The sequence below is a fragment of the Eublepharis macularius genome, chromosome 15, assembly GCF_028583425.1.
Source record: "Eublepharis macularius isolate TG4126 chromosome 15, MPM_Emac_v1.0, whole genome shotgun sequence".
Classification (NCBI taxonomy): domain Eukaryota; kingdom Metazoa; phylum Chordata; class Lepidosauria; order Squamata; family Eublepharidae; genus Eublepharis; species Eublepharis macularius.
In genome coordinates this window covers 56243863-56264855 of record NC_072804.1, presented here as the reverse complement: position 1 = coordinate 56264855, position 20993 = coordinate 56243863, and the positions used below count along the sequence as shown (strand labels likewise).

At 50.9% G+C, this 20993-nt stretch overlaps 2 protein-coding genes across 2 annotated transcripts in view; one reads left to right on the top strand and one right to left on the bottom strand.

The window, feature by feature from the left end:
- Positions 1–986: 986 nt before the first annotated feature.
- Positions 987–8807, top strand: TMEM160 (transmembrane protein 160). Its single transcript, XM_054998742.1, has 3 exons — positions 987–1214; positions 4208–4300; positions 7990–8807. The coding sequence occupies exons 1-3, from the start codon at positions 1022–1024 to the stop codon at positions 8244–8246; spliced, it is 543 nt and encodes a 180-aa protein (XP_054854717.1). The 5' UTR covers positions 987–1021; the 3' UTR covers positions 8247–8807.
- A 2574-nt stretch (positions 8808–11381) lies between these two features.
- The window catches only part of NPAS1 (neuronal PAS domain protein 1), a 50317-nt gene continuing 40705 nt past the window's right edge, over positions 11382–20993 (bottom strand). Inside the window, exons 9-11 of the mRNA XM_054999590.1 lie at positions 20831–20978; positions 14367–14464; positions 11382–12665 (exon numbers count right to left, since the gene is read on the bottom strand). Of these exons, the coding sequence (XP_054855565.1) occupies positions 11449–12665; positions 14367–14464; positions 20831–20978 (1463 nt within the window). The 3' untranslated portion in view covers positions 11382–11448. The remainder of the gene's footprint in view (positions 12666–14366; positions 14465–20830; positions 20979–20993) is intronic.

The following is a 20993-nucleotide window of genomic DNA, read 5'->3' as shown; positions in this document are numbered from 1 at the left end:
TTTTGTCTTTGTTCTTATTTGTCATTTATATCCACCTTTCTCAACCGAGACTCAAGACACAGTCCTTTTCAAAGACATTTCAGTAAACAATGTAATAGGTATATAAATGCAATAAAAGCCATTTGGGAGTATTTTTTAAGGCAGAAACACTTCTTAAGAATTCTTAAATATTAGTATAATACATATAAATACAATTAATATTGATAGAAGCACTGAACAAATACTGAAGCCTCAAAGCTTAAGGGAGGACTCAGCTGACTGCAGATTTGCCTGGCACCCAAAGCCCCTTACAGTGTCCTCATCCATAACATTTGAACTTTATGGCATAGGGGGGATTGGAATTTTGGTGTTTTTGGCTCTAGACTGGCAGTAACCACGACACAAGACTGGTTCAGGTGGGTAGCACTGTTGGTCTTCCTAGAGGAGCAACAGCACCATAAACACAAACCGAAAAATAAATTTTAAACAAAAGAGCAACAAATCTACCTTTCCTGCCATTCACTTGAATGCAGACAGTTGGTGCATCTGCCTCTTTAAGAATACAGTGAAACCGGAAGCCTACCTGGTGTCGTTCTAGGCTTTCCAACACCTCTATGGTCGCACCTTTCACGACAGCACGGGGGCCACGACCTCCATCAGCCAATAGGATACTGGAAAGAACGGTAAGAGGGACACACGGACTACACATCCCAGAAGGCATAGCTGCTCTCCGAAGACCAATAGGGCTTCGGCTCTTCGCCCTCTTTCCTCTCCACAACGAGGGGAGGGCGCTATAGAATGAGTGACATTTTGCGAACTTATCGTCATGTTCAGCCGAGACGGACCCGCCTTCCTCCAGAGCGACAACCGCCTGGCCCAATCCGTATGCAAGCGGCGGCCTCTTGGTCGGCCCTTCTCCGCAAATGGGCGGCCCGTTTGAGAAATGACAGCCCGGGCAGCCTACCGCCGCGCAGCCCCGCCTCTCGCGCCTCAGTCGGCCGCTCGCCGCAGAACCGGCGCTTCAGTCAACGTCTCCTGCGCCATGGCGCTGAGTGGGGGCTGGTGGGGCCGGGCGGTGGCGCGGGCGAGAGGGGCCGGCCGGCTCCTGAGGGGCGAGGCCTGGCCCTGGAGGGCCCGGCCGGCTAGGTACATCTCGGGGCGGGGGCCGGGACCCCCCGCCGCGAGCGAGCTGGACAAGGCGGACGCCTGGCTCCTCAGGAAGGCTCACGAGACCGGTGAGGGGCGGGGCCAGTGCCCGGTGGGCGGGGCGACAGCAGGGGGCGGGGCTTGGGCAATTTCGGTCTGCCCGGGGAGGGCCCCTCGAGTTGCATTATGGGAAGGCGGAGGGCGGTGTAGCGGTTAGAGGGCTGAGCTGAGAGCCAGGCTTGGATATGCTCAATGGGTGAAGAGGTCCCAAGCAGGCGCCCTTTTTGCTCTGCTTGCCTACCTTGCAGGGTTGTTGTGAAGGCCACGCTGGGGAACTTTAAGAATAATTGTGCTCATATATGATCCTTCTAGACAGATCAACGCCCCACTCTGAACAGTGAACAAAAGTGAGCGTTGCTATTTTCCCCACAACACAGCTGGGGAGCTGGGCTGAGAGGCCTGGCTGACCCAAGGCCCCCCTGCTGAGCTCTGGGCAGAAGTGGGAGTCGAACCAGCAGAGTGCTGATTCACAACCCAGCCACTTAACCACTATGCTAAAGCGGCTCTCATAATAATAATAATTGCACTTATATTCTGCTCTTTTAGACAGATTAGTGCCCACCGAGAGTGATGAACAAAGTCAATGTTGGGAACAAGTGGTGAGCAAAGTCAGCTGGGCTGGGAGGAATGGCTGGCCCAAGGCCATCTGCTCAGCTCATGGCTGTCATGGGATTTGAACCAGCAGAGTGCTGATTTGCAACCCAACCACTTAGTGTCTCACTAAGAGGGAACAAAGTCAGTGTTATTATTATCCCCATAGTATAGCCAGGGAGCTGGGCTAAGAGGAGGGGCTGACCCAAGGCCACTTGCTCAGTTCAGGGCAATGGTGGGAGTCAAACCAGCAGAGTGCTGGTTCGCATCCCAACCACTATGCTGCAGCAGCTCTCTTTGAAGGACATCATACCTCCCTGGCGGTCCGAAGTGTTGTGGACTGTTCTACCGCCTTTGCTGCATCTGTGGTGCAGTCCTTTGTTAATCCTTCTGACATCCCTGGAAGGGAGGCTAGCATTATGCCTGTATCACGAGCAGTTTCTTGCGTGGTGCTTAATGAAGGTTTACGGCTGAAGCTAGAGTTGATCTTCACAGCCACTCTCCCATTGTGCATGCTCACTCAGAGGCCTCACTCGGTTGAATGGAGATTACTTCTGAGTAAATCTGCAGAGGGGTTGTAAGGGACATCTTTCCAGCGATGCAATATTAGGGGATTGGCAGCAGAGCCAAAAAGCCTGGTTCAGATTTAGACCCCAAGATAGTGTTACCAAGGCAGTTGTGAACTGCAGATATCTGATATACAACAAGAGAAAGGAAGTATGCCAAAAGATATATATTGCAGTACCACTATGTATACTGTACCACGATAATAACAATCAATATGTCCTCAATGGTTTCAATTCAATATATCTACATTGAGTCCAAAGTCCGTGCAAAAAGAGAGAGTAAAGTCCCATATATTAGAGAAACCTCAAGCTTTTGCTCGCGACGTCAGAAGGCAAACGGTGCCAATTGAAGCTGGTTGGTGGCATCCAAAATTTGTAAAGTAAAAGGTGGCAACGAGCTGTACCGGTCTAATTCCTTTCGGCTCGTTTCAGACGCGGTCCTTCATCAGGCCACCAGTGTCAGTTAGTCAAGCGATTAAATACTAGTCAGGTTCACATTCAAAAATCCAGCTACCATGTTAGACCGGTACAGCTCGTTGCCACCTTTTACTTTACAAATTTTGGATGCCACCAACCAGCTTCAATTGGCACCATTTGCCTTCTGACGTCGCGAGCAAAAGCTTGAGGTTTCTCTAATATATGGGACTTTACTCTCTCTTTTTGCACGGACTTTGGACTCAATGTAGATATATTGAATTGAAACCATTGAGGACATATTGATTGTTATTATCGTGGTACAGTATACATAGTGGTACTGCAATATATATCTTTTGGCATACTTCCTTTCTCTTGTTGTATATCAGTTCTTTCGAGGAAGTAAACTCTCCCCCTTTCTTCCTTTGGTAACTGCAGATATCTGGCAGGCTGCCCGCTGATAAGGATGACAAAAAAGGGGACCAAAAAAGGGCCTGCTGAGCCCATATAGAGTGAAACTGTGTGGCGCAGTGATGGGAATGCTGGACTAGGACCTGAGAGAGCCGCGTTCAGCTCACTGGATGGCCTTGGGCCAGTCGCATTCAGTGTAGCCTTCCTCACAGGGTTGTTACTGCGGGTAATATGGGGAATTAAAGAACCATGTGTGCCACCCTGACCTCCTTGGAGGTAGAGAACGGGATAAAAAATGTACAGGAGAGGCTGGATAGATCTTAAGAACAGTTTGTTTGACTTCCAAAGTTTAGTATTAAAACAATAGGGGAAGCCTCAACATATATTTCTTTAGGCAGCTTGCAGGCTGCCCCTCCAGAGACTTAGTCAAGGCAGGAACCCTTTCACCCCACCAGGGCCTTGTCCCTTCCTTGACTGCCCCCAACAGTTCCCTCCAGCTCCTGTCACTGTTTTAAGTTTCCTGGCCTTTCTCGCCTTCTTAGACTCTTCGTCACTTACACCTGCTGGAGCGTCATTCGCTCTGCCTCGTTGCCACGAAGACAGATCCTGCACTCCTTCTGTCCTCTTCTCAGTACCTGTTTTCCCAAGCATGGGCAAGGACAGTTTAAATGTGGCGAGGGAGATGTAACAGAGCCAACAGCATCCTGGTCAGTGAGGTTGCAGGCAGCCACACTGGCCCAGTGCAGAATCCCCAAACAAAAGCCAGGGAAGGCCTTTTATCAAGATCCCTTCTGTGTTGTTTTGGCTGGTGTTAAGAAAAGGCATTCTGTGGCTTTGGTTTTGGTTTCAGAATCTGAACATGCAGTTTCTTGGCAAGGATGTCTTGTTGCTTCCTGCTGAGCGGGGCTCTACATTGCCTCTCTCCGAATTGCCTCAGCTTATTTATTAAGACCCTGTGCAGGAAATCCTTCCAATTAACTGCGGTTCGTAAAACTGCAGTGGAGTAAAGGAGAGCTTTTTCTGTTGTCCCTTCTCTTCAGGGTTCCTTTCCTGGTTTCGGAATGGTTTACTGGCTACCGGTGTTGGGGTGATCTCTTATGTTCAGAGCGACATGGGGCGTGAAGCTGCGTATGGTAGGTAGCGCACGGTATTTATGGGGTGGGAGTTAATTAAAGGAAGACACGGCTGCAGCAGGCAAGGTAACCCTTCCAGCCACTTGTAAGGAGTTTTATTGTTATAAAGGTTCCATTTCCTAGAAGGGGTCCCCCAGCTCAACAGACCAACACGCAGGGCCAAGCTGAGGTTCCACCACAGGGCCGGAACGATGAGCTGGGAGCCCCAGGTCACTTCGCAGTTCAGCCGGGGCCTATGCACAGACTTAATCGTCAGCAATAGAGAGTAATGCTGCGTCTCCCAGAATTTATTTTAAAACATTTGCAGCCTGTGAGCCCCATGTGGATAACCATACCTTAAATGAAAAACACAATATGTAAAACATTTGTCACACACAGCAATAGCCCAATTCCAAGCAAGTTTAGAAAAAAATCATACCAGTGCCTGCTGAAATAAACCAGTTTCTCTGCTCTGCTGTCAGGAGGCGGGCCTTTCCTTTTCCAGGGGGTGTTGTCTCTTCGTTGTGGGACATCTGCAGAGAGGGCTTGAGGAACAGAAGGGGTCGTGGTTGGCTATCCCCTTCTCAGAGAGAATGATTTGCTGAGCGTAATTGACGCATGGGCTCACAAGGGCGGGGGAGGGGGGAGTTTTTCAGATGTGGGGGTCCCAAGCTGTGGCAAGGATGACAAAGACGGGCGTCACGTTGGCACAAGTCACTCTCGCAAGAATCGGCTTGGCTTTTTTCGGCGATCCTTGTTACCCATGTGCCACCTGTGCTGCAGGAGCGAGGTGTGGCCCCAGGGTGTGCCGTTTGTATGGCTGGGAGAAGAATGGCCGCATGTTCCATTATCCCCCTTAGACCAAGGCCCTTTTCCTCTTGCGTCCTCTTTGGTGGGGAAGCACCTGCTCTAATACACAGAAATCTGCAACTGGCGCAAACTTAGCCTGTGATGTACATTACGGAAGGCATGTAAATAATTGCCAGTGGTGAGTAAAAATTGCTTACCAGCGCCTGGGCCAAGAAGCCTCTGTAAGCGGAAGCGGGTTGATTCTTTTTCTTCCTTCCAGGCTCTCAAGCTGTACCAAGTGACCTCAGTGGCAGCCACCTGTGGGCCGATGAGCTGGCAACCGTTTGGGCCTTACCTGCAGGTGGCATTAAATGTGACATGGCTGTGTGGAAGACCAATTTCACTGCCGCATTTGCTTCCATATTCGAAGTCAGACAGGGATGGTTTTGGTTTGAGGCCTTGGACCAGTCTGCCTGGAATCTTTCAAGTGGCTTATGTAATTTCTTCACCCACAATGCAAAGGGGCGTGTGTGTGCGGAAAGTGGTCTGGAAAGAAGGAAGCAAGGAGTAACCGTCACAGAACTGGGCTCTTGAAATGGAGCCATTGAGTTCTTGTAAGAGTGGCAACGGGACGGAATTCGTTGCAGCTCGAATGCTCGTCTGGAATAAAGCGAGGAGGGAGAGCCAGCCTAGAGAGGCTGTACCAAAAATGTAGACATTGTGCAGGAGAGACCCACTTCCTGCGGGCAGAACAAGGTTCTGAAACGGAGATCCCAGGCAAAAACATGGAGCACGCTGGCGTCTCCCTCTTCCTGGTGAAGAACAAAACGGCTGTATTCGGACTTTCCCTCTCCTAGGATCTCAGGCAGGCAACAGCACATTAATTATTTTTCCGCCTGGCCACTAAAAACCAGTCTGACCAAAAATGGATGGCACGTGCCCTTTGCGTCTGTGACGCTGCTTTGCCTGCTCTGGGGTCAGCTCTTGATGCAGCCGAGCAGCACGCTCCAAAGGGGATCAAGGCCCCGCCTGCCCAGAGACTATATCCCCAGACAGTGGAACTGGCCCTTTAAAGGCGGTTCTTTTCCACCTCTTCCCTTTTAAGGAACTTCAATCACACCAGCATATAGATTATAACAACATATAAGTTTGCATTAATTTTTGCTTGTTTAAGGTGTTTCTCAGAAACAGGTTTCCCTCATGTTGAAACTGACTTGCAGCTCGGTTGCTAGTGATAAACTGCCTTTTTCTCCCTCACATTTGTCTCTGACATTTCTTATGAGTACTTTGGACTACAGGAACTCAGGGAAGCCTTGGCAGTGTGCCCACAGGTGTTGTCTTCTAGTGCTTCAATGCTCTGGGGTTTTATGCGTCCCATCTCTCCAGGCCTCTTGGTACCTTTGCAGACGACCTTCTCAGTTATCTGCTCCATGGATCAGGAGATCCCCAGGGCAGAAGGATCCAGGACCCCTTTCCCAGGCCTTTCCCGCTCTTGTGATGTTTCCTGCATTCTTGAAGATGGGCTAATGTACCCAGGAGGAAGGTGTAGGAGGCGCCTGTGACAGCCGAGGCCAGTAGCTTGCCAATATCCTATGCTCTGGCTCTTTTACTCAGTGTCTAAGGTGCTGAGGAGCCACAGATCTGTGATGTGTTACGGTCACATTCTTGGTACACACAGGCTGCCGCTCAGGCCTCCCCACTGTCCAGTGCTCACCCACCGTGTGCCCACCATGCCCCTGTAACACTGAATCGGCAGGATCCATACTTACGGACAAACTCTTTTTTAGCTGTGCTTGTCCACCATGACTTGGTTTTTTACACGGAGTAACTTAGGAGTACAGGGCTGGGTCTTGTGACTGGCAGTGCTTTCTCCGCCTTCCGGCCCAAGGCGGCTTGCTGGGTCAGGGGAAGAAGGCTCCATGCGCTGGGGAAAGTGTTGCCATTCATCCACAGAACCCATCCCCAAGTTTGGAGAACCTCTGTCTAAGGCATAGTGTTGCACGGTGCACAGATAGATGGGAGGCGAGGGGGTGGGCGGGGCACGGAGGCGCTGCAGAATCCAGACCTTTGTGCCACGTGGTGGCCACGAAGAGGCAGGCTGGCAGAGCAGAAAGATGCCTTACGTCTGCCCAGCCTCCCGTAGCGATTCTGACTGTTGCCACAGTGGGGCAGTGGTTCTTCAATGTTGGAAAAAATTTCTGTGTGGGTGTAGCTTTGAACAACAGCCTGTGGCTTGGGTTTTGTTGTTGTTGAGGGTTATTGGAACAACATAACTGGGTGTTTGAAAGGCAGGATGGGGGACAGAAAAGGTGATTCTGATAAGAATTCGGCTTCAGGACCTCAAGAGCAGGCGTGATCAAACCCTGCCCTTCTGGAAAGCGGTATAGTAAGTGATATGAAATGCACTCTGCGCGTCCCAGATCCCCTTGGTGAGGCAGGATGCCCCCCCCGGCCCACCCACCCCCTGCTCCTAGAGTAGGAGGCGTGGCAGACTCTTGAAGACTTGATGGCTTTAATTATCCCAAGTCTTCCTTCCACTCATTCTGTGTTTCCAAACTTAGGGAACACTCGTTCTGCACACACTGGTTGCTATGTTGGGCCTAAGCAAGAGACAAAAATGTACCTTCTTAGACCAACTTGGGTTAGTGTAGGGGTATGCCAACTTTTGTGTGTTTCACAGATGTCTTTATCAGAAAAGCCTCACAGTCTGATATAGTTTTGTGACTTTATGGGGAAAACCCCACGTTATATCACCTAGCAAGGTTGCATTTAGGATAGCAGAAGACTTGAAAGGGATCTCACCTGTAGTGGCACAACCTGGGCCTCGATGCTCCGTTTGTGGCCATTGGTTCTCCTCCTTTAGGGCCTCTGCTCTGCTTGCCTGGTCCCCAGAAGGGTGACATTTGACTTTCTTCCCTTAGGCTTCTTCATCCTCGGAGGAATCTGCGTCTCATACGGCAGCGCTTCCTACCTCGTCAGCCTCTTCCTCCTCCGCCGCACCATGATGCTGTCCTTCTCCACGGCCCTCCTCAACTGCGCCGCAGTCACAACTGTGGCACTTTTCTGGCTGTGCGCCATCTCCCTCTACATCGGCCGTTTAGAGGTGGAGATCATTCAGGACGATGGCAACGACAAATGCCAGGATAAGAAAAAGGAGGACGGGAAGTCCGATAAGTGAGCCGTAAACTGGCAGTTGCGGACAGTCCCTCAAAACGTGCTTCCATCGCCCTTGGCGGCCCGACTCTCGAGGCCCACTCCCAGGGCACGCTCAGGCCCTTCTGCCTGCTGAGCCAAAAGGCAAGGGAGGGAGGGAGGCTTGCCAGTGAGACACACGAACATGTTGGCTGCTTTGTATTTATTTCAGATTTTCCTGATGGGTCTCTGGGAGTTGGCGGTGGGAAAGACAGCGATTCACGGGATGCCCTGCCGAGCTGGCCTTCCAGTGCTCTTGCTAAACTGGGACCTCTGGCACTTTTTAACAAATGAGCATTATGGTGAAATAGTTTCCCCTCCCCTGCCCGATTCAACCAGGTCTCCCAAGTTCAAAAGCCACATTCAACTAGAAACAACTTGGAAACGATCTCTCCCGTCAGCTTCCTCTCTGGGGCTCGAGTCGCCACTGCTCTTTCCATTGTTGCTTATGCTCCAAAATTATCATATCGTATCCAAAGTGTATCTTTTCTTTTTTTTTTGCCACTGGGTAACCTATTCAGTTAACATTTGTATTAAAGACTACCCAAACAAACCCGTTACCTTTTCTTTGTTGGGGAGGGTGGGGGGAGGATTCCAGGACAGGGCAAATCAGCCATGCTCCTTCCTCATGCAGTAGCAGTTACAGCTGTGAGCGACTTCATACATTCTGCTAGTTGTGTATGTTTGTAGCAGGGCTATGTCTGTGCTGGATAGCCAACTGTTGTTCCCATGCCAGTGTACAAGGAAAAGCCTGAAGGTGAAGCAGGCCTCTAGGGCAGTGCCAGCCAACCTCAGCCTTTTTGTTGTTTCAGTTAGATCCATACAGGTGAGCGTCGTCAGCATCCTACACTGCAGATGTCCAAGCAGAGCCCCTGTGGGGAGTGAAGCAGCACAGGTAGGACTCGGCTGCTTCTCACCAGTCTGTGCCCCGTGCATTTGCTGAGACAGGACAACTACCAGTGTGTATCAGAAAGGGGCCAAATTATTTTATTCCCAGTCCCTTGCTAAGAATGAACATAAATCTGGGCACACCTTTTTAGGTGGCTGCTTGGATGGTAGTTCCCACCTCTGTCCAGCACTGATACTTCTCTTGGTTGCACACTGAAACGTCAAGGATACCCCATGCTCGCTTGGTAATAACAAGACAGAGCAAAGAGCAACCAATAGCATCTCAATATAGGCAGTTACTTGCTTATAACATAGCAAGATGGTTGAATTTCACGCCAGTCCTCTTCCTGTCTGCTTAATGGTGTCATTTGCAAATGAGAGGAAACATACCCACTTTTAAAACTCATGTTACTAAATGGACATTTCAGGAGAGCAGACACCAGTGGGGACACTTAGTGGTTTAGCCTCATGTGCTCGCTAAAAAGCATCATCTAGTTCAAGAGCTTCCCCCTCCTTTTGGTTTCTTCCAGTCAATTAACTCAAACGGGGGTCCCACATCAGGGCAGCAGCTTCCTGCTTTGATGGGGTGTCCCGAGGAACGGCACAAGAAAGACAGGCTGAACACTGGAGATCCTGTTAGAAGGCAGGAACGAAGTCTGTTTACTTTTTATTTTCTTTGAAATCCCAGATTGCCCAAGCAGCAGCAGAATGTCAACAGTGAAAACTACATTCACCTACCCAATGAGAACAGTAGATTAATTAAAAAATAAAAAGCACGCGCACACAGATCTTTAGCAATGGGTTATACAGAAAAAGACCCCACCACCCAAGTGCTACAGTTTGCTGTGGGATCTGTCCGACAGATCTGTACAACTCATTTCGAATAAGTGCTAAAAAAAATTATGGCACGAGTTTGTTTCTTGTTAGACCTTTTAAGTGCTGTCACGAGACACACTGAACGGCTTGGTCCACCTCTGTCCTGCAAGCTTGCTTTGACACGGATGGGGGTGGGGGTCAGAAGATGTGCAGCCTGAATGTGGCCCCTTTCAATTAGCAGGACAGCAGGGTGGACAGTTGGGGGGGAAAAGGAAAAACAGAAAGGGAAGAACACACTGCCTGGATGGCTGAGCTCCGTCTTATCTGGCATACTTTCCCCCAAAAAGTGATTAGGCAAACCGAACAAGAGGACCATAACCCTCCTGTTTAACAATCAGTATAGACTGCTTCTGTATATGGAGGGTTCTAGCTTGCTCTCATGGCCAATAGCAACTGACGATATAATGGGGGACAGATCTAAGGCTGGGCAAGCAGGCAGTCGTGAAATCTTTCAGACTAGGGGCTTTTCAGTGCTAGGGTGTTCACAGCTGCTCATGGTCAGGTCACCCACCCCAGCTTTCCAGTACTCCAACCCTTACCTTTTACTCTTTTTCAAGCTGGGACTGGTTCATAAGGGCTGGTTCATACAGGCATATGCACCTGGTTTAGTTGCCCATGGCTTACGGAAGAGCAGGTCACCATGGTAACCAACTTCTGAACATCAGAACAAGAAAACTTCCATCGGTTGTGTCTGATACAAGACAACTCACTTCCTCGTGTAGGTGATCACTTGTGACTCCCGTCAGACAATGGAATATATGCCTGAAGCAGCCCTTTGAACGGGGGCGGGGTGGGGGGGGCAGAGCTGTGTGGACAGAGCAGCCCAGAAGTAGTTAAACTGCTTCGGCATTGAGGGCAAGCTTTCCATTGGCCAAGGAACACCCAGGCACATTTGCTGCAGAGAGCAGGCAGCTGGTCATGACACCAAAGGAACCCTCAAAGTGACCCCCCCAAAGCCCCCAGCAGAACAGGGAAGGAAAGAAGTCAACTTGTGGCAGCAGGAAGACACACAAGGGTACAGGAGACCTCTTTGCTCCAACTTGCATCTTTCCCTTTCATACAGACACCAACCACACTCTGTTTACACTGGGCTAACTCCTGGCCTCGCTGTAACAACTGCATCGGTTTAAACGGCAGCATACGGGGACCTGAAAAGCAAAAAGCAGAACACAGAACAAGAAGACAATCTCTCTACTGATTTGCACCAAGACTCAGACAGGAGCGCTGTGAGAAGATAAGATACATGGAGAGTCGTTCCAGAACAAAGGCTTTCTTCCCCCTGGCATCGAGCTTCAGCACGATGCCAAGCTGCCATATCAAAAGCCATAAATGGCCTTTCATAGATAGCACTGCCCAGTACAGCATTTGGCCCTGGTTTTCTGGTAAAAGGAGAGAGTGCCCACGCCAGGTGCACTACTCCAACCTCAGTCCTCCTTGCGTTCCAAAGCTGGTGTGCTGTGAACCCCGCTGCCAGCCACAGAGAAGGGCAGGGTGGAAAACAAGGAGTCTGCAGCCGCAAATGCTCCCCCCGAAATCTGGGCCAAGCCAGCGGAGTTCCCAAACGGCGCAACCATGTTCAGCCGTTGCAGGTGGTGATACATGAGTTCTCGAGAAGTCTTGGCCTCCGCACTGCTGATGTCCATGAGGTTGATGGGGTGGGCAGGGGGCAGCATGTTGCTCTGCATGGCTAGAGTCACCTCGGCAGGGGCATAGCGGATAGTGCTGGTGGTATAGAGGCCCTGGGACCCCATCGTGCTGGCATTTGGGCTGCCGAGCTGATGCACCAACGGCAGCACCACGTTGCCTGCATGGAACCGCTGGAGCACCTCCATCTCGGCAGGATAGACCAGTGGGGTGAATGGGGTCGATGTGGCCCTTTCCTCACAGGGAGAGCCGGACAGTGGCGGGGAGAGCGTGTCTGCCGTGGAGGACGCTGCTGGGACGGCCCGGGGGGAGGTGCCGAAAGGCCCTTTCCCTGCGCTGCTGTCCATCTCGGGTGGCGTGAGCACCGAGTCTGGGATGGAGACGTACAAATGGGAAGAGGCTGGCCTCAAAACAGGCTTCTCTAGGCTAAGTGCTTTGTTCACAGTGTAGGGGCTGCCCTTGTGGGTGGCAGGGCAAGTCCAAGGGACCCCTTTGGCGCCTGGGGCCTGTTCAGATTTAATACTGAATGCTGTGTTGGCTTTCAAAGTGGCGCTCTTTTGGGTCTGGATGACCGAGGCAAACTCGGACGTGGACGGGCGGCTGGGCCCTGTGCTGCTTCTCCCACCAGTCTTGCAGCCGTTCACTTTCCTCCCCAGTGGTGCCCTCTGGCGTGGGAGGAAAGCCAGGTCCACCTCACTGCTGCTGTCGGACTCCTCGGAGCTGCCGAGTGAGGCCTCCTTGGCTTCATGGGGCGGGCTCTCTGCCGGGAACTCCAGCTTTATGCGCTTGCCTGGTGGCCCTTCCAGGTCGCTCCCACCTGCGTCCTCCGATGCCTCCTCATCCCTGTAGCTGGTCTCGGGGTCGCTGGAATCTGTCTCGGGCATGCGGCAATGCGCCCCCGCCTCTGCGGTGCTCCTTGAATAGGCCTCAGCTAGGGGGCCTGGTTCCTTGGGGGAGAATCGCTTCCCTTGGCTGGTCTCTGGGGCAAGACCACTCTCTGGAAAGGAGGAGGGGAGAAGGGAAAATTCAATTGGGCGAGGCTGCCAGCATCTTCACACAGCCAGGAGGTGGGTGGATTTATTTTGCTGAATGAAATATTTATCTATGGGAGACCTAAGGGAGATTTTAGATTTGATTTCGGAGCCGTTTCCTACCAGTAGTGTAACTAATAATCACCACTGTGGGGCAAAGGGATGCCGAGATGTAGAGAAGCGCTGAAGTGGATTTTGCTCAGCAGGAAGCGCAAGCCGGCCCAGCAGAATTTCCATTTTAAGGGAGAATCCTGCACTCGTCCCCTCCCTTAGGAGAAGGAATAAGGCACTTCCTTTCAATATGCAGGCCCCCAAAAATGCTACAGGCAGAGGAGAGCATGTCCAAAATACAGTTTCAGGCACCTGATCACAGTATTAAACTGGCCCCTTCATTTTTAAAAAAAGAGTACCGTGCTTATTGGCAATATTTATATTGCACAATCGTACAGACCTTAGGAAAAAAACAGCACCGCTCCCTTTCAAAAAAGGAACAGTGAGCAGTAGAACATAAAGATACATTAACTCCCGCAAACGTATCAAACTGGCAAATACAATAATTGGTTCTACTATTGCTTTTAACTGGTGAAAAGCAAGGGATAAAAGCTAGTGGATAGCCTAATGTGAAAAACTGTCGTAAGGAGTGCAGGTTGGAGAATTTTCAAGAAAAGAAGGGGATGGGCAGACCTTGTGAGAGCTGCAGTGTAATTTCAGAGATGTCACATTTTCCCATAAGCAAGAGGGGTGCACAGGGGTGCACTAAAGACCTAAAACACGAAACCTCGGTTTGTTTTAACAAGTCACTTTGGAAACCCAGGAGTTGGGGTGCAGATGACTGTTTAGACCTTGGTTTGCTTCAACAAATGGTTTAATTGGCTTTGCTGCCTTCCCCCCCCCCAAGTCCTGGCTGGTCTTGTATGAATTACAGCAGGGATGGCTCTGCAGAGAGGAGGGGAAGACAAGTCAGGATGCCTGCATTTGTAAGTCATGGGAAATCGTAGTTAAGACTTACAGTAATTAAAAACAAACTTCAGCCTGTGATTTCAGATCCTGCTTGACAGACCCTAACTAACCATAAAAATAGTTCCAGGTGGGTAGCTGTCTTGGGCCGATTCCAGACGGCCCTCCCCATCCCGAAACGTCGTGCGTTGTTGCGCGGAAAACGCGAAATATCGCGTTTCCTCGCCCGAGTTTTGTGCGACGTCGCGCAAAACTCGGGCGAGAAAACGCGGTATTTCGCGTTTTCCGCGCGACGATGTGCAACGTTTCGGGACGGGGAGGGCCGTCTGGAATCGGCCTTGGTCTGCGATAGAAAAGCAGGGTTCGGGCCCAGTGGCACCTTAAAGACCAACTAGATTTCCAAGGTGTGAGCTTTCAAGAGTTAGCTCCCTTCGTCAGATACTAAGGGTGCTCGGACTCTCGAAAGATCATACCCTAGAAATTTAACTAACCGTAGTTAGTGAGGTTGTCCATGCTGGGACAATCAGACTAGCCCTAATTTAAGCAAAACATGGTACTGTGCCCGTGAGAAAATGAGTCTGATCCTACCCTTCCCTTTTCCCCAGCGGCACCGCTAGGGACGGAAAAGAGGCAGGAGCCTCATCTGATTGCGGCTTGCTCATGCCAGACCCCCAGAAAGGGTTGCCGCTCACCCGTGTGGGGCTGCTCACCTTTGAAATCCTGCCCTGCGTCCGCAGCATCTGTCCGCCGCGCAGGAACGCCAGGGAGTTGGGAGATGTCCAGGGCTGTGTTTCTGTACTCGGGCTTGCTGGAAAAGTTTGCCGAAAGGGAAAAGAAAAATCAGACGTATAAGATATGCCGCCTTGATCTCTGCAAAGAAGCTGCTGCTTCCTTGTAGCGTGTTGTGAGGCAGTGAAGGCGCAGAGAGGTTTTGAAGTTCCATCTAGGGGGCAAGAAAAACCCTAGGGATCATGGGAAGCCAAGGAGCCTGGTGAGTCGAGCTGTTCCCCACCAACCCCAATTTCCTGGAGAAAGATTGCAAAGAAATACTTAAAGCACACGAGCCGATGGGTTTCCAGCAGCAACACGTGTCGTCTGCCATTTGTGTGTTTTATGCACAATGCATCCTTCGCTCCCCTCCTCCAGCCATCACAATCCTAGAGGCACTTCCTGGGATCCCCTGAAACAATGCAGAGGACGCAGGAGCAAGGTCCAGCCCAGCTTCCTTGGCAATCTGGCAAGGGATCCTGGGGCGCTGTGCCTTGTAGAACTTGCAGTGTAACAGCAGGTTGGAGGGGGGGAGCGTGAAGAGCGGCTGGCCCCAGAGAAAGCAAATTGCATGGCTAAGATTGTGGCGATGCTAAGAAGCCAGAAGTTAAAATAAGCCAGTGCAGCTCAACCCCCTCTCCTCCCCGCCCCTTCCCACACCCTCGCAAATCAGAGAACTGAAGAAAGCTGACACATCCAGCCACCTGCAGGCTCGAATCAGCAGAACAGCCGCCGCTCCGGCGAGGGCCATTGGCACTTCATTGTCCAAGAACAAACAAGGACAGATTGAAATCGCAAACTCTTCTTATTGGGAAAACAGCCGGGTTTGGGGTTTTATTGTTAGCCAAGTGGGCAAAGTTGGAACCGGTTCAAAGAAGGCCTCCTTCCCCCCCCCCCGCCTCTTTCCGCCCCCTCCACGCTTGTTAGCACAGGAAAGGGAAGGGGCCTAAACCAGCCTAGCTGGGAAAACGCCTCATGGCCAGTGGTGAGCAGGGGCAAAATGAGCCACCAGGCCCCTGCAAGGTTGGCAGCACTGCAGGGCCGGCTTGGCTTGGCCCCAGGCCACACCAGGTACAGGCTTGCTCAAAGGGCAATTCTGAGAAGTGCCCCCTTCATCCACGCATGTGTACCCCCTACCCTTCTTGCAAAGACGGGGATCTAAAGGGGTTATCCCAGAGGTTCTTAACTTTTAATCCACTGCCACACCCTAAGCATGGGTTGTTCTCATTGCCCCGATAAAAGAGCTAGGACGTAAAAACATTACAAACACAAGGCCAATTATTTTTATATTTATGATATGATACGCAGATTCTCAGGTGTTTGTTCCACAAAACCCCGGTGCCTGATGGCCATCAGCCAATATCTTCCTTTTACTTATTTATTTAACTTAATGTTAAATATTTTATTTCACTTAAGGTTTAATTTCTTTTGCCATGGGCCATTCTTAAGGGCTTGGGGGAGAACTCTGGGATTTCCTCCTCAGGGTAGGGTGACCTGTATAAAAATGACTCTCTTTATCAGAAGCCATTGCAAGAAGCCCCCTCCCCTAAAATCCTGCATGTCTCTTCCCAGTGTGGTCTGTGGTGTCGTTTTCGAGTGTCGGAGATCCGGGTTCAAATCCCCACTCTCCTGTGGAAGCTTGCTGGCTGACCCTAGGCCAGTTGCTCACACACTCGGCCAGCCCTACGCACACGGGGCTGCTGGGAGGACAAAGAATAAAGTTGTTGTATTGTCGAAGGCTTTCACGGCTGGAGAACGATGGTTGTTGTGGGTTTTCCGGGCTGTATTGCCGTGGTCTTGGCATTGTAGTTCCTGACGTTTCGCCAGCAGCTGTGGCTGGCATCTTCAGAGGTGTGGCACCAAAAGACAGAGATCTCTCAGTGTGGACACTGTGACACTGAGAGATCTCTGTCTTTTGGTGCCACACCTCTGAAGATGCCAGCCACAGCTGCTGGCGAAACGTCAGGAACTACAATGCCAAGACCACGGCAATACAGCCCGGAAAACCCACAACAACCAATAAAGTTGTTGTGGGGCTAAAATAGAGGACAGGGAAATGATATAAGCTGCGCTGCACAGTGCAAGTCAGAGCGAGATTGATCCACTGGCTGAACGGAGATTAGAACCCGGTTCTCCCAGTGAAAGGGGTTAAAAGCGAGGAAGACAGTGGAGCTGCCAGTTGACCTGAAAAAGCCTTGACACTTAAGCAGTGAGACATACCAAGACGGCGCGGCTGCACTGAGCGGCCCTGCTCTACAGCCTGGTCCCTGCCCAGTTCTTGGCAGTGTTCTGAAGAATGCCGGGGCCCAATTCTCAGCTCTGACTTTTGGGGAAGGAGACGATAGGGAACCAGGGCTTTTTTTCAGCAGGAACGCAGTGGAACGGAGTTCAGGCACCTCTTGAAAATGGTCACATGGCTGGTGGCCCCGCCCCCTGATCTCCAGACAGAGGGGAGTTGAGATTGCCCTCTGCGCCGCTCCTGCGGTGCGGAAGGCAATCTAAACTCCCCTCTGTCTGGAGATCAGGGGGCGGGGCCACCAGCCATGTGACCATTTTCTCTGAGTTCCACCACCTCTTTTCCCAGAAAAAAAGTCCTGTAGGGAACAAAAGGTTTGCTATGGAGCCTTGAAGTCCTCTGGCCGTGGTATGAGCAGGAGAGGGCTGAGAAAAGGGGGGACTGTCCCAGAAGGAGGAAGCGATGGGGCAGAAGCAGTAGAGACCCACGAGATGTGGGAGAGTGGCACACCCGTGTCTTCAGGCCTGGGCCTGCTACAACCACATTTAAAGCACCAATGGAGCACGCACACAGCAGGGACTGAACGCTCCTGTTGAGGTGGGAGGTCTGGCCTGCTGCTGCCCCTCCCTCAAACCCTTTCCTCCAGCAGGGCTCACGTCTGATCTTTGAGGAATCCGGGAATACCAAGCGCCCCCTTGAGGTCCTTAAACTGCACCCTCCACCCCGTCAAACACACACACACCAGGCACAACTAGAGCAGGTCTGTGTTTGAAAGCCGGATTCTGCCACTCTCTCATCAGACAGTGGAGCAGTAAAAAGGGGGGGGGGAGAGGGGGGGGACACTATCCAAGCCATCCATTTCTTTGCTTCCCATGATTAACAAATGCTGAATTAATGTTGCCTCATTTCAGAACCCCTCGAAGCACCAGGACTCGCATGTGAGTGACCTAGTCCGCGGTTCCGCTCTCGCATGAGGCAGGGAAATGCTAGGTAGCATTATTTTTTTTATCAATACAATACAATAGTAGGATGAAGACACTGGCCTATATTACAGGGCTGGTGTGAGCATTCCTCCGAAAACATGAAACGTTTTGACAGCTTGCAATGGGATCCATAAAATGCTACACCATTACCATTACCACTTTCATAGATCCAGAGGAGTTAGCCGTGTTAGTCTGTAGTAGCAAAAGAGAAGAGTCCAGTAGCACCTTTAAGACTAACCAACTTTACTGCAGTATAAGCTTTCGAGAACCACAGCTCTCTTCGTCAGATGTATCTGACAATGAGAACGGTGGTTCTCGAAAGCTTATGCTACGGTAAAGTTGGTTAGTCTTAAAGGTGCTACTGGACTCTTCTATTTCATTACCACTTTAGCAGAGTTATTTGGGCACCCAAAGCTAGATTCTACTTCCTGTCCCTGCATCTCCCCCCCCTCCCCCATTCTCAGCAGGCCAAGAAACATTTTTATCCGGTCCCATTTTGCAGAGTGGAGAAGGGGGGAAAGAGGAGGGGTTGCAAGTTTCCATTGCAGGAAGGCTGCAAGAAAGTTAATTAGCCTCTAATTACAGCACTAATTAACTAAAATACTAATCACCCTGACAAATCATACATTAGTATCGGCAATCGCTTACTGGATTAGCATCATAATGCTTCCCTTTGCTTTATCAGGGAGGAAGGGTGGTGGTTGGGGGGGGGAGAATATAGTTAATGACCATCTGCAGTAGCCCGTTCACAGATTTCTTTTATCTGTTTGGAAGGGTGCAGAGAAAAAAAACAACCCACTCTTTAAAGGAGAAGAATTTGCAGTTTGTAAGAAGGTTCTCAGTGCTGAAGTGGGGGAGGAGGAGAGACTTGGGCGCGTGTCTTGTTTTGAAGAGACGCGCCAGACTTGGAGAAGAGCTACACAAGCTGGAGGACCAGACGGCACACAGCACTTCCTGGATTCTACCGCTTGAGACGACAGGGAAAGAAACCACCATTGCAAAGGATCTCCCTGGCATAAAGGTTCCCTGAACACATCCCAAGCGTTCCTTTCCACTTCATGCCAGCTAGTCTAGAACTGCCTCTTCAGATTGGAAGTGGCTTTCTAGGGTCTCAGGCAGAGAGCCAGTGTGGTGCAACGGGGGGGAGAGTGACGGATGAGGACGTGGGCGATGCCTCACTCTGCCTGCCGTGGAAGCTCATTAGTTAGGAGCCTGGGGGTGATTCTGGACTCCTCTTTGAAGATGGAGGACCGGATCACGGCAGTTGCCAGGTCCTCCTTTTATCATCTTTGCCAGGCCAGGCAGCTTGCCCCTTATTTGTCTCTCCACAACTTGACTACAGTGGTCCAAGCAATGGTCACCTCTAGGCTGGATTACTTAACGCGCTCTACGCTGGGCTTCCCGTGGGCCTGATTCAGCAGTTACAGCTGGTACAGAATGCAGCGGCGCGGGTCATTACTAGAGTACTGGTGTGGGAGCATATTACGCTGGTGCTACGCCAGCTGCATTGGCTGCCAGTGAAGTACTGAATCAGGTTCAAGGTCTTGGTGTTAACCTATAAAGCCCTATGCGGGCTGGGACCGACGTATCTGCGGGACCGTCTCTCACTGTATGAGCCCCGGAGGACTCTTTGATCTAGTGGAAATTATCTTCTAAATGTCCCTGGCCCTAGGGAGGCCCGTCTGGCGTTGACCAGGGCCAGGGCCTTTTCGGTCCTGGCCCCGGCCTGGTGGAATGCTCTGTCTTGCGAGACTAGGGCCCGGCAAGATTTGCTAGTATTTTGCCGGACCTGTAAGACGGAGCCATTCCGCCAGGCATATGGTTGACGCCGGGCGGTGCCCCCCCCTGTGGAGGGGGGGGTTTAAACTATTTAATTATTTATATGTAATAGATGACTCTGTAGTTGATATGATTGTGTTTTAATGTGTTTTAATGATGTGTATATTTGTATTCTGTTATCTGCCCTGAGCCTGCGAAAGCAGGGAGGGCGGAATATAAATACAATAAATTAAATTAAATTAAATTAGCCACATGCAGCCTATCTTGACTCTCAGGGTAGTTCTGAGGATAAAATATAGAGGAGAACAACGCAAACTCTTCTGTTCCCCATTAGGGAGAAAAGCGGGGTATAAATGAAGTATATAAGTAATAAATAAATTTACTATTTGCTACCCAAGAAACTTCCCTGGAGATTGAACCCGGGCCCTTCCATGTGCAAAGAAGCTTCTCTGTTACTAAGCGACGCCTGGCTTAGAACTTGTCTCCCTGACATGCTGACTTTCTGCATTCAGGGAGCTTTTATATGGGGAGCACTCTGATCAAATCCAAAGAAATCCATATAAAATTATTCAGTGGTTCCCCACTTGGTGGTAAGAAGCACAAAGCTAGAGAGATAATGCTGTGCCTATCTCGGCACCCTACTTTTGCCCCATTGCAGTGAATTCGCATATAGCCACAGAAGAATGCAGTGGGATTTTTCCATTGAGTGGCCGGAGTTCCTTGTAAGCAAACAACAGATAAAGGCATAAAATCAAACTAAGTTCCCTCCTCGAGAATCACACAAGGTCACACACCCCTCAAATTCATTAAATGCAGAATCCCCCCCCCCCCCCCCGCCCCACGAACACCATGTACCAACATTCACCCTGTCTCTTTCTACTTCACATAATATATTCTGCTCTTGTTAATTGCGGGGAAGAGCAAGCCAGCTTTGCCGGTCGCTGGAATGTGGTCCACACACCCCCAACCCTCCTGGGAATCTCTTTCAGCAACCGAGCGAGTTTCTGAAACAGCGTCAGGCTGTTCTTACAAACATCTCAAACATGTACCTCTGCAGCCAAATGGACTAGAAACGGCTGAGAGCCCTAGCTCAGGTTGCTGCTTTCCAGATGCATGCATGCAGCACTCTGGCTACATGCTGCGCAGTGGGGAGCAACCACAACAGACGTCCCATGACCGGGGCTGATACTCCAGCTGAGCCGCCCAAGTGAGTGGGGGACATAATAGAGGTGCTCATGTGCTTCAAAGGTCTGGCTCGGGGCCGTCCATCAGTGGCACGGGAAGGGGTATTGTTAACCTCTCCTCTTGGGCCGGCAGCCCCACTGGCTCCAAAGGGCACGGGCGCACCTCTTTTGGGGCAGCAAAAGACCTGGTTGTGACCTTTGAATCAAAGGGGCAGAAGGCTCACCTGAGGATGTAGTTCACCCAGACCATGTTCTTCTCGCTCGGGTTCTTGACATTGACCGAGATGGTGGCGCAAGATTGGACCCACACAAACCCTCCATTCTTCTGCAGCCAGCGGTAATAGCGGGTCACCACCTGGCCCTTGTTTAACACTAAAGGGGGGAGCA